Here is a 13,787-nt window from a genome sequence, read left to right as displayed (position 1 = left end):
GAGCAAGGCATGAGAGAGAGAAGAGGAGAGTTGGATATAAATGCCAGGGCAGTGATGTTGGAACTTACCGGTTTTCATCACAGGCTGTATCACAAGTCGGGCAATATTCACAGAAGCGACCAACGATCCGGGGATCAGCACATTCACACTTTCCACACACGCAGGTCCCTCTCCCACTGCACACCTGGCCCTTAGAATTGACACAGTGTTGGGTGGAGGAGGATGGACACTGGCAACGGTCTCCTTCCCAACCACGGAAGCACTTGCATCGACCTCTTTCACATTCCCCGTGCCCTGCAAAGAAGAAACTTTAGGACCTAAGTTCTGTGCTCCATGGATTTAGGGAACAGTTCCAAGATACATATTGCCTTGTCCACTCCATGGAAACCAAATGACAGGAAGATGAATAAAGCCAGCCTTCTTTGCTACTGACTTAGCATGAATATTTGCTAAACCTGGTGAGTGGCTGTTTCCAAGGCCATTCAACTAGGAGCAATTTCATCCTACTTAATGTATTGTGTTGACAAGCGTGAAGTCAACTCTACATTAGGTTGGCATCAAGACTGCTTCATTCTGTGGCTGTCGGAGTCCTTTGGGCTTTGCCTTGCCTTGGAATGAGATCTCCTAGACTACTTGATTGGCACTGTACCCCAATTTTGAAATGAAAAACAAAACAAAATTAAACACAGTTCTACCAACAAGATGCCGAACTTATGTTAATTATCTGAGTTATAATCTGAAAAGTCAGTACATTCTATTAAAGGTCTCCGTAATGTATAGAGTTGTGCCTGGTGTTTGCCAAAGGCTGGGAGAAATACAGAGGGCTGTGAGTCAGACTTTGCTGGCATTTGAGGAAAGGTTATTGATCAAGCCTGCTCAGAACCAAAGTTAACTCATTGAGAACAATATCTTATTATTAGGCTATGTTGATTCATTAGAGCCAAAAGCCAATAGGGTCATGTTCATACCCACCCACCCCCCAACTCTGAAATATGCCCTTTTGTTTGATATCATTTCTAGATATTAAAATCTTAATCTAAGCTACTTATATTTATAAGTAAAACACTGGTCTCAAAGGAGATTTTCCGGGAGAGGGGGTGGTGAGCAACTTTAGAATGAACTTTAAATATATACTCGCCCTACAGTAGAATAAGCAACTGTGCCTCATTCGTATATGGAGGACAGTCCATTGATGTATAATGCTGAAGGGCAAATATTGGTAGTCCAAGCCAGTACCAGGGTAGGGCCACTGAAACAGCATCCTGGGGTTCACATTTAAAAGGTTCTGACAGTGTTTATACTCCTGCTGCACTGGAGTGACTGAAATGATCCAGTAGTTCGCAAGAACACTCAAATGTCCAAAGGAATCTGGGATCTCATTGATTTTGATCTTCCTTCCAATTATAAGATTTGTCATCAAGAATCATTTCTGGGTCTTGTGCAACTTTTTGTATTTGTCTTCTTATAAGTTCACCACACAAAGTCCACCCAGCATACTGGTGGCCTTCCTGCTGATATTATAGAAGTGACCAAGGGGGACACTCTAGCTGATCACTGTCATCCTTCATTCTTGTCATGTGATGAAGGTAATGATAACACTGATAGTAATAGCTAATCTTTATATGGCACCTACTCTGGGCCAGGAAAAGTGCCAAGCCCTTTCCAAATACATTCCTTTGATCCTCACAGTAACCCTGGGAGATAGGTACAGTTATTATCCCCATTTTTCAGATGAGGAAACTGAGTCAAGCAGAGGTTAAGTGACATTCAAAGTCATATAGCTTATAAGAATGTGAGGTAGAATTTGAACTCAGGTCTTCCTGACTCCAGGCCTGGTGCTTTATCTACTGCACCACTAGATGAGCAGGCTATTTTTTCCTCTAATCATGCTGATAAAGGACATCATCAATCCTTTACACTAATTTTTCAGAGTTCCCCATTGGTTGTATGTTGTAGCTTACCCACATTCACTATGTACCTCTCCATTGTCCTCTGGAGTGATCGTCATTTTTCATTATTTGGAAAGTCTTGTATTCTATGCAACCACATGGTAATATCAGAAGAATGTTGGTATTAAAAAAATGGAGCGTTGTTTTCATGGGAAGCTTGGGGTCATTAAAAACAACAACAACAACAACTCTGCAGTCAGCTGAAAGCAATGCAACTGACTCTTCCTCTGGTTGCATCCTGGCCCCAGCATGTTGTCAGTCGACAACCATACATGATGATAGACATGTTCTGCAGGTTGGCCATTCAAGTACATGTTGTAATCTGGAACTAGTCATTCTTCATTCAGTTGATTTTTTTTTCCTGTTTGGATGGTCAGGTGAAATTCCTTTGAGTGATTACTGATCTATTCCCAAAAGCTTCACAGGTTTCTGAGGCGTGACATAATCAGCATTATATCATCATATACTTTCCAAGTAATATTATCCAGGTGTCACAGGTCCACTATTCTTGATTGAGAAAAAGATCTTTCTTTTGTTATGAAACTTACAAATATTTTCCATTTTTGTTGCTTGCAGCATTCCTTCCATTTTTATCCTTAAATACCCTTGGGATGACTATGCTTATTTGGATAGCTCACCAAACTTAAAAAAAAAAGCCCAAATTGCTTTTGCCTTCCATTGCTTCTCTGTTCTTTATAAGCAATCATCCATCACCCTTCTTCAGGAGATTTTACAAACAAGTGTGCGTCCCAATCAGTTGTTGCCTTCAGTAACCATCTCTCCATTTGGCAAATAAATTAGATGTTGCTAAAGAGGACTTTTAGGGGTTCTTTTGAATCCCTTGTTGTGGCAATTAATTTATATTTGTGGAACTTCTGGATAAAATTATTATAATCTGTGGATATCACTTCTGTTGTCTATTTCCCATGTTTTGTTAGTCATTTGTTTCAATAGTACAAGATTAAGTTGTTTCAAATGTCATACTTTTTTCTCATTTTCTTACTCTTTACTAATTCTGATTTTAGTTCTGACAAATGGATGGTCTTCCTGGTCACAGCTAACTCAGGAAACAACAACAATAAATCTTTTCCTGTTTATTAAACTATAGTCTGTTTAACATTTAGTGTTAGAGAGTTCATGCTATATCCTGGGCCAATCAGTTGTTTTCTCAAAGAGAGCACTTGTGATATAATGGCAAAACAAGAGATTTGTAGTAATTCTTCTTGAACTATCTCCTTTCTTATGTATTTCTCTTTTTCCTGCCTTTTTCTTACCTTAGCTTTGAAACTGGTGAATTTCAGAGTCAATGTTGATTTAATTTGTGGAGTACTAGCAATTTTTTGGTAGAATTTCTTCACCACTAGATCTTCAGCTACTGGTGTTGATATATAAGCTATAATTGCTTTCATGGTAGGCTTTCTGAAAATATTTAGCATTAATACTGCAATATTTTTTTGGCTAAATGCCCCATGAAATAATGTTTCTTGTTGCCTTTGGGAATAGGATAAAATCGACTTAGTGCTTTTCTTTGCTCTTCAAGGAGTACCTATAAAACTTCCTTCCATTCAGCTACAATTTCAACTTTTTGTCACAGCAATAATGACTGCCCCTCTGGAGAGGTAGAAGGGGGCTCTGGAGGACTGGGGACCAAAAAAATCCATCACTAGATTGCAAGCTTACTAGCAACATGTACCCCCATCCTGGGTTGGTTCTCTGAAAACAAACTCAATTTTACATTAGGACTTATACTTGAAGCCTTTCAGTCTTGATAAACCCTTCCAGAGCTTGTGATTTATTTGCATAGTCTTTGTGAAAACAGAGTAATCTCTATGCTACAGTGGGGCATCACAATGAGCACAAGTGGGAAAATAGTTTAAAAAGAAACCTACAAAATGGCAAACTTTTTCTTTCACTGACAACATGTTCAAGTGATCTTCTCTCCATTCTAGCATTATTCCTCTTTTCCCTCCCTACCAGGATTCCTGTGTTTTGTCCAGTGTCTTGGGGTTTCTCCATCACCACGCTAAAATTAATTTTCTTAAAAAAGTTGACTTGACCTGACTTTAGGAATACTTCATGCTGCTTGCCCAAAGAGTCAAAATTGCTACTTAGGGTCCTCATGGTCATTTAAGGACTTTGAGGATTTCTTGTAGTGTTGAGATACATGGTGGCAACCATCAATAACACTCCCGATGCCCCTCCATTATCTATTGCTTGTCATCTAAAATTAGATACACAATAGGAAAAAAACCCACCCAATCCAAAATAGGACCATTTTTACAAAGAGTGGGTAGGGCTTCTTTTCTTTCTGAAGCATTCCTCTTCTCCCTATTGAAACAAGGCATGGCAAGATAAACATTCTGGATGCAAAATGTCTTTAATTCAAAATGAATAAGAAATACTAGCTCCAATCAATAGATACATAAGTTTAAATATTTATAGAATATTACAGAGATTATTAAACCATGGTTCATGAACTTGCTTTTATTTTTGTATTTTGATAACCATTTCAATATAGTTTGTTTCCTTTATAATATGTATATATTTTAATTTCCAGTAGTCTAAGAAGGAATCTAAAGACTTCATCACATTGCCAAGGGGCATGAAACAAAAATAGTTAAAAACCCCTGGGTTATTAAAATGGGGAAAAGTGGAGAAGGTCTTCCATCAGAAGCCAGATGACCACTTATGCCCCCCCATTGCTAAGGAAAGTCTTTCTTCCTCTTTGGGTGGGACTAGATGAGGCTGCTGGGGTTCCTTCCAACCTGAAACGCCTGTGACTCTCTGAAATCATATAGTCCAACACCTTCATTTTACAGATGAGGGAAATGAGACCAAAGAGGCAAAGTAATTTCCTCAAAGTCACATCCCTATTGAGTCACCCAACCTAGACTCCAATTCAACTATGCTGTCTCCTGATTCATTGCAGCATGCTATGCCTTTTACATGGGACATGGCAAAGTTTTAAACTTGGACAAGACAATAAAATGTATGTGTCATAGCTTTATGACACAGTATTCAATCTGCAAAAAGGAAGGTTTCATCTGATTAAACTAGTGATATCGGGGGCAGCTAGGTGGTGTGGTGAATAAAGCACTGGCTTTGGATTCAGGAGGACCTGAGTTCAAATCAGGCCTCAGACACTTGACTCTTACTAGCTATGTGACCCTGGGGAAGTCACTTAACCCTCATCATCTGGGAAAAAAAGAAATTAGTGATATTACCAAGATAGTGAATAATTTAAACAAGTTGCTATCACTTACTATGAAGTAATGAGATGCTACTGAAATAAATGCACAGATGCCTTCATTGTAAAGATATTTCAGAAAAAATGCATAATTGTAATGCATTAGGCTAAGCACAACAGAGATTGCCTTATAGTGCCACAAAAAAGGAGTTATTGTATTTCACCCAATAAATAAGCATTGTATATAAATCCTGGGACTTTTATCTCACCTCTAGATGGCAGTAAACATGATTAGATAAATGTGTGTTTTTTAAAATCTTATGTACATGGACCACAACAGAGACATAGATAAACATTTCAAATGAAGGGTTTGACTCATTTTCATGACTCATTTGCATTTGACCATGGTACTAATGTTATAACTAACTGGAAATGTGTAGCTTACAAAACTTAGATGTGTTTGAATAAAGAATTAATAGCAATAATATTAATAAAAATAATAGCAACTCATATTTACAAATCACTTTAAGGCTCCCTAAATGTTATATACACATTATCTCATTTGATCCTCACCTCAACCCTATGAGGTTGTTGATATGAGTATCCCCATTCTAGAATTGTAGAAACTAAGGCCTAGGGAAGTTATTTGCACAGTCATCCAACAAGCAAATAATAAATTGTATGATCCCTCAAAATATGTTTGCAAAACATCTATGGTTTAATCAGCATCCCAGAATGCGATACCCTGACTCAACACAAATTACAACCCTTATATAACTTAGTAGATATGTTCTAAGAAAATGCATGACATACACAGAGATTTCATGGTTTGGCCAGGGTTCCACAGTTACCATGCACCAAAGGAGGGATTTGAACCTAAGTCCTGTTGACTCTAAGCCCTGGACACTATTCTGCACTGCCTCTGACAGTCTACAAATGTCTATGCTTAAGCAGCTTTTTTTAAAGACTTAAAACAGGTTGTTTTTTTTCCTTGAATTTTTACAAGAATGAGAAATGGGTTGATTTATAAGCAGCTCTCAAACATTCTTATAGAAAGAATAGCCTTTGAACTCTCATGGACAGCAAAGGAGTTGAAGTTAGTGAATCTGCTTCTGGCCACCAGAAGGCACTTATCAGAAATTACCTTTGATTGACCCTCTTCTTTTTTCTCCCTATAAAAATTCCAGGACCCAGACAAGTCTCCCCCTTTGGAAATGTTTGAAGACACAAATGTATGTGTCTCATGTGACCTGACAACATTTCAGACAGATCTACCATATTAAGTGCAGTTGGTCAGGCCAAATCCACTGCTGCTAAGTTTACACAGGGTAACTTCTTGCAATGTTAACACATGGACCAGTACAAAATGGAACAGGAAAAGTGAAATTAAATTTGCAAGCTCACCAGCACACAGGTTTCCATGGTGATACGGGCAGGAAAAGTCATCCATTTCACAGTATTTTCCATATACTTTTCCCAGCTTAGTTTTGTGACAGAAACATTTCCCACATATGCAAACACCTTGACCACTGCAAACAGGCTGGTTCCTTTTTGCCTTGCAACTGTCCAGAGGGAATTTGTCTTCATTAACATGACACTTGTCACCATCACACTGGGGGCAAGTTGGACCTAAGAGAGTTTCATCTACACATTTCCGTTTGGGGATTCTGCTGTCATCACACTGGCAGCTACAGTGCCTAGAGATACGGACTCTGGTACTTTCATTGAAACCAATAGGCTTGATGATGGCATAGCTTCCCCCACCAGCTCCATCACATCCATCCATGGTCATACTGATGTTGAATAGAACCTGGTAAAAAACAAAGCATAGGGGTCATTATAGGCTCCAGCCACCTCTCCTCCCCCAAATATATCTCTATCTTCTAGTCGAGTGTGATGGGGAAAGCAGAGGGGTTGATCTTGACCTTTAAGGCAATGTCAGCAAGCATTTATTATGCACCGTCTATGTTCTGTACACTGTGGTAAGGTCTGGGGATACAAACAAAGGTAAAATGTACCTTCAAGGAGCTTACAGTCTAATGGGCAAGAAAACTACTCCAACTCCTATTAGACATCTCAAACTGCATGTCCCACAGATATCTTAAATTAATATGTCCAAACCTGAACCTATTATCTTTTGTCCCAAACCCTCTCTTCCAAATTTCTCTATTTTCATTCAGGGTACCATAATCCTGTCCATGAGGTTTGCAACCTAGGTGTCATCCTTGACTCTTTATTTTTCCTCCAATATCTAATCTGTTGCCAAGTCTTTTCAATGTTACCTATATAACATGTCTAGTGTGTGCCTCCTTCTCTCCTCTATCACTGCTACCTTCTCAGCACAGGCCATCATCATCTCACGCCTGGATTATTTCAATGGCCTCCTGGCAGGGGGTGTCTCCCAGTCTCAAATCTTTCCTCACCCCAGTCCATCCTCCATCCAGCTGTCTAATTCAGCTTCATAAACCCCAGATGTGAACATGTCATCCTCCTACTCAGTAAACTCCAGTGGATCCCTAAAGTTCCCAAGAGCAAATGTCTCTTCCTACCTTTATTGACTTCTTCTAACTCAACACCTCCCAGTCCCATCATGTACTTATCAATCTACTGACAAGGGCCTTCTTTCTGTTCCTCCCACAAGTCCCTCCATCTCCAGACTCCAGGCATTTGCTCTCCTCTATCTCAAGCTCCTGGATTTCTTGCTTCCATTCTGGTCTAAGTTGAAAATCCCATCTTCTATAAAAAAGTCTTTCCCAATCCTCCTTGGTGTTAGTGCCTTTCCTATGATGATCACCTCCTATTTATTCTGTATGTAGTGTGTTTGTACCTAACAGCTTTCATGTTGTCTCCATTAGACTGTGAGCTCCTTGAGAGCAAACACTTTGGTTTTGCCTTTTGTTTTGTTTTTTTTTGGCGGGGCTATGGGGGGTTAAGTGACTTGCCCAGGGTCACACAGCTAGTAAGTGTTAAGTGTCTGAGGCCGGATTTGAACTCAGGTACTCCTGAATCCAGGGCTGGTGCTTTATCCACTGTGCCATCTAGCTGCCCCCTGGTTTTGCCTTTTTAAATATCCCGAGTGCTTACTACTGTACCCGGCTCCTAGTAGATGCTTAATAAATAATTGCTGATTCATGACTACAAACAAAATAGATACAAAGTATATTCGAGATAATCAACAGAGGGAAGGAGCCACTATTCAAGGAGGTCCAGACAGGCATCTTACAACGGACACATTTTATCTGAAGAAGGAAGCTAGGGAAGCTGGGATATGGAGATGAAGAGGGAGAAAAAGGACGCATATGGGGATGATCAGTGGACACGCCTGCATTCTGGAAATGGAATGGCTTGTTGGGAGGAACAAGAGAGGCTGCCAATGTCACTTACTCGAAGAGTACATGGAAGGATGGGACAAATATAAGAAGACTGAAATGTAGCAAGGGCCAGGCCATGAAGGACTTCAAAAGCCCAGCAGAGGAATTTATATTGGAACCTGGAGGTGATCGAGAAACACTGGAATATATTGAATGGGGGGGTGCAAGGGTCAGATATGTGCTTTAAGAAAATTAATTTGACAGCTGAGTGGAAGAAGGACTGAAGTGGGAGAGGCTTGAGGCAGGGAAACCAACTAGCATGCCACCTCAGTAGTCTAGGGGATAAGATGTTGAAGGTACCAGGACAGTGACAGTAGCAGAGGAAAGAAGGGGGCATGCATGAGAGATCTCATGAAGATAGATTAACAGTGCTTGGCAAAAAACATACCATAGGTGAAAGAAAATAATGCAGGAAGGGAAGGGAATAAGCATTTATTAAACTCCTCCCATGAGCAAAGCACTATGCTAAGTGCTCTACAAATATTTTCTCATTTGATCCTCATAACAGCCCTAGGAGGTAGGTGCTGTTATTCCTACTTTGAGAGATTGAAAAAAATCGAGGCAGACAGAGGTTAAGTAATTTGCAGAAGGTCACACAGATACTAAGTGTCTGACACTGGATTTGAATTCAAATTCACTGGGACACTGGGACTCCAGGCCCAGTGCTTTAAACATTGTGCCATATAAAGTGAGGAGATAAGGATGGCACTTGGCTGAGTAGGAAGATAGTGCAGCCCAGGACAGTAATAGAAAGTGAGGAAGAAGGGAGGGTTGGGGTGAGGATAATGGGTTTGATTTGGAATATGTTGAGTTTAATATATCTACAAGACATTTTGTTTGAATGGTCCAGTAAGCAGCTGTAGATAGGAGACTAGGGGTCAGAATAGAAGTCAGGGCTTCTTTAGATAATTAGCTCATAGAATCACTGGCTCCTTCCAACTCCAAATTTCTGTTTCTATTATCATGTATGGAGAGTAAGGGAGAAGAGATGTCCAGTCTAAATGCTTTAATGGCCAGCACAAGCTAGGCAATGACCTAGAGTGATATCATAGTTCAGAAGCTCATAGAATTCAACATAGAAGGGAATTTTGACATCATGCATTCTTAGCTTCTTCTTTTGTACATGAGGAAACCATAGGTATCGAGTGACTGAGTTAGGTTTTGAACCCAGATCCTCACATACCAAATCCAGTGCTCTTTCCACTATGATGAGTGACCCTTTTACTTGTAAAGGAAATCAGAGACCATTCAGCCTTGCACAGCCCCTCGGGCACAGACACAACAAGGTCACTTGAAGGTTTCAGGTTAAAGGAATTCCCACCAAATTCCCAAAGCAACTTACTCTACTTTTGAACAGTTTTAATCGTTAGTAGTGAGTCTTCCCTTACATCATACTTAGAGAGAGGTGGTTAGCACCATGGTTAGGTCCACTCAGAAAAATTAGTCTAAGGTTATGCTTCAGGAATTGTATAGGATGAGAAGTTATGTGATGTAATGTAATCTGCAGCGTCAGCAGTATCTACTTCCCATCGTGACATCATGGAACCCCTGAAGGAAGAACCACTCTATGTTTCTTCAGGGTGGAACTGAATTTCAGACATATGGTAAGCTCAGTGCAGAAAGTCCTTATCTGATTTAGAGCAGAAACTTCTTTATGACTATTGGTTTTAGAGAGCTTCCTGGGGCTATGAGTGTTTGAGTCAATTGGCCCCTGGTGACATGACTGGGCTGTACCAAAGGCAAGGCTTCCTGACTCAAGTCAGAAGACATGAGACTCAGATGGTTCTTCACCTCTAAGTCATTATTACCTTTGTGACTTTGGGCCAATTACTTAAACTCCCTAAGCTTCAGTTTATTCCTTTATAAAATGGGTAGCAGTGGTGGTAGTGGTAGACTCAATGCTTTCTGCAGTTCCTTCCAGCTTTAGAATTGGCTCCTATAATCTCTATCATAAATCCTCTGACTGGGGGCAGCTATGTGGCACAGTGGATAGAGCACCAGCCCTGGATTCAGGAGGACCTGAGTTCACATCTGGCCTCAGACACTTGATACTTACTAGAGGTGTGACCCTGGGCAAGTCACTTAACCATCACTGCCCTGCTAAACAAGCAAACAAATAAACAAATAAATAGATAAATAGACCAATCAATCAATCAATCAATCCTCTGACTACTCTGGAGCATTCAATTATGAACATGCTGTTGGTGCTCTCCCCTTTCACTTCAAAATTAAGTGGTAATTGGGGCAGCTAGGTGGTGCAGTGGATAGAGCACTGGCCCTGGACTCAGGAGGACCTGAGTTCAAATCTGGCCTCAGACACTTAACACTTAGTAGCTGTGTGACTCTGGGCAAGTCACTTAACCCTCATTGCCTTGCCATAAAAAAAATTAAGTGGTAATCGCTGTTTTGTGATGTCAGTTCTTTTACTGATTCAGGACATGCAGCAGGAGCTCGGGGACTGCCAGTGACCCAGGTCACACCATGTAACTGACTCTGACCTTTGGCATTTGACCTATTACTTATTATTATTATTTTTTTTTTGGTGAGGCAACTGGGGTTAAGTGACTTGCTCAGGGTCACACAGCTAGTAAGTGTTAAGTGTCTGAGGTTGGACTTGAACTCAGGTACTCCTGACTCCAGGGCCAGTACTCTATCCACTGTGCCACCTAGCTGCCCCCTGACCTATTACTTATAATCAATGTAATTTTCCATGCAGCTAGCACAGTGACTGGCACATAGTAGGCACTTAATATGTTGCTTATTGATTGAATTATTGATTTATTGATGATTTCAGTGGGCCTAAAGAGGATGACTTTAGACACAGAACTGTCAATTCTCTTTGCAAGAAGTCTTTCCCAGTTCCCCTTATAGTGACTTCCCTTTGAGATTACCTCCCATTTATTCCATGTAGGTCTATATGTAGATGTTTACAGGGGGTCTCCCCCATTATAATGGAAGCTGCTTGAATTTAGGCACTGTGGGTTTTGGTCTTCTTTGTATTCTTAGTGTTTAGCATGGCATCTGGCATATAGTAGGAGCTTAATAAATGCTTGCTGATGAGGCTTTTGTTCAATCCCAAAATGTTATTATAACACCAGCATAATAATGCATAAAACACTGAATATAAGGAAATAATAGAAATATAGCAAATTGTTCTGAATGCTTGTCTGAACTCCACTTAAAAAGATGAAAATGAGCTGCTAATAATAATAATCATAGCAATCATGCCATCTTTTGTTGCTATAATACTCTGTGAGATTTCTCATAGCAATCCTCTGAAGGAAGTGTTCAAGTATCATTAACAGATGGAGTGGGATGGTGAGACATAATGGGCTGAAGAAGATGCCTGTTATCATAGCACCTGGGCTAGAATTTCAGCTCTGGGAATTAACCTTTGTGACTTTGGGGAAGTGACTTCACCTCCCTGGACCTCCTCTTATTAATCTGTAACACAAAATGGGTGGACTGGGTGACCTCTAAAGTCCTTTCTATCTTCATTTGCTGAACTTTGGAGACATTAAGTGACTTGTCCGTGGGTGCAGAGCTGGTTTACATCCAAGCTGGGATTTGAACCAAGGCCCCCTGGCTCTGAGCCCAGGGCTTTCTCTGCTCAGCATTCAGTACTCGCCTGGGTAAAATGCTGGGTCACAGCCTATTTGGTGGGGTGGATTTCTTCCATGGGCTAAGGTGGAGGGCTGGTCCCCTGCAGCTTTCCCAGTTGGCTGAGCAAGATGCTCTAATAGACGTTCGTTGTGTTCTTTTTTACCCAGAGGCCTGAGGGAAGCCTAAATCCCCCACTTCCTCGTCCTAGTCTGTGCCAGCTTGGGAAGAAACCTCTACTCTCTTCAAAGAAGAACAAAAAGAAGTGACTTCTCTGGTACTTCTTGTAACATCAAGCTTTGTTTTTCATTTACAATGGGAGTGAAACTGTGCTGGGAGCTCAGAAGGCCTCTCATTTTCACCTCAGAGGGCCCCAGGTAATGAATGGGTTGGGAGTGGACCAACCCACTCTGAATGGCTTCATTGCCTTGGTGGGCATTGCTCAGCCCAAAGGGGAGCATTAGGGATTGGCGTGGACTAGGCATCCTGTCATGGTCCTATGGCTTTCTCTTGCCAATCTTTTCTTCGTGGCTATTTATATGGGCTCCATTGTTGGCTCACCCCTAAAGCCTTCAGAGACTTGAGCAGTTCTGAAAAGGGAAAATTCCTCTTTGCCAGTTTGGCCTCCATTACAACTAAGACATACAATTTTCTCTAGCCTTTCTTGTTGGTTCATAGGCATAATTGATAAAAAATATCTAAACTAAGCCTACTCCATTTAAAACGTGTTAGATTGATGCAGGCTTTTGGGGGGGGTTATTTTAAAAAGAAACAAAATTTGATGTTGCATTCAAAAAGTTGTATTTTTTCATGCACATGAATACTAAGGATTAACAGATGTGTGGGGGCAAAAGAAGGTTCACAGCATAAGGTGCTGCCAACATTAATAGGAAAGCCTAACTAAGGAGTTTATATAATGAAGAGGTCATATGAGTTTTCCCGAGAGTAATACTGTTTGTACTACTTGGTTGAAGGAGAAAGAGAAAAAGAATTAGACAAAGAAGAGGAAGAATGTGAGAACTAAGGAAAAGGAGCCTGCCAAGCCCCAACTATTGAAAGGAAGGTTGCTTCTAAGAGGTTAACCCTTCCTGAGCAATGGCATTTTGAGAACTTGCTACAGATCTCCCTTCATCCTTTCCCTTCATAAAAACCTAAGATTATGTTTAACAAACCTAGAATCATGGAGTGCTACAGATGAATGGGAACCAGGAGATGAAGATGATACATTCTCTTTTTTTATCTTACAAAGTACGCAGCTGAGGCCCAAGGAAAGAAAAGGACTTGCCTGGGTCACATGAGTTTGATGGTGGAGCTGAGAGTAGATGTGGAATCTCCCAGGCTCAAGGATTGTTAAAAAATTGAAACAATAACAACGACAGCAATGTAAGGGGGTGATCAAAGAAGAACTAATAAGGATCATAAAACTAATAATTTATTTTTTAAAATATATTTTGACGCAGCTTAGAGGGGTCTCTGACACCCCCAAATTCTTTAAGGAAGTTTGAAAAACATGAAATCCAAGTTTCCTTCTAATGAAGTCTAGATGTACTCTCTGGGAAGAAAGGCAACAAGAGGAAAACTGTAACAGAAATTTACAGTATCTCTCTAATATATTTACAGACATCAGGGCCGCAATTTCGCAAATTAGATTTTCCTTATATTATTAAAGCACAGAATGGT

The 13,787-nt window shown here is 40.5% G+C and overlaps 1 protein-coding gene across 3 annotated transcripts in view; it reads right to left on the bottom strand.

Annotated features, from left to right (window-relative positions):
• ITGB8 (integrin subunit beta 8) overlaps positions 1-13,787 on the bottom strand; it is a 116,258-nt gene that overhangs the window by 14,781 nt on the left and 87,690 nt on the right. For all 3 annotated transcript variants that reach the window (XM_043966423.1, XM_043966422.1, XM_043966424.1), the window contains 2 exons: positions 6,541-6,946; positions 69-294 (listed from right to left, as the gene is read on the bottom strand). In XM_043966423.1, the coding sequence (XP_043822358.1) occupies positions 69-294; positions 6,541-6,946 (632 nt within the window). The remainder of the gene's footprint in view (positions 1-68; positions 295-6,540; positions 6,947-13,787) is intronic.

Source organism: Dromiciops gliroides, chromosome 5 (genome assembly GCF_019393635.1).
Source record: "Dromiciops gliroides isolate mDroGli1 chromosome 5, mDroGli1.pri, whole genome shotgun sequence".
NCBI lineage: Eukaryota > Metazoa > Chordata > Mammalia > Microbiotheria > Microbiotheriidae > Dromiciops > Dromiciops gliroides.
The sequence above is the reverse complement of the archived record's forward strand: the minus strand, read 5'-3'. Positions and strand labels throughout refer to the sequence as shown.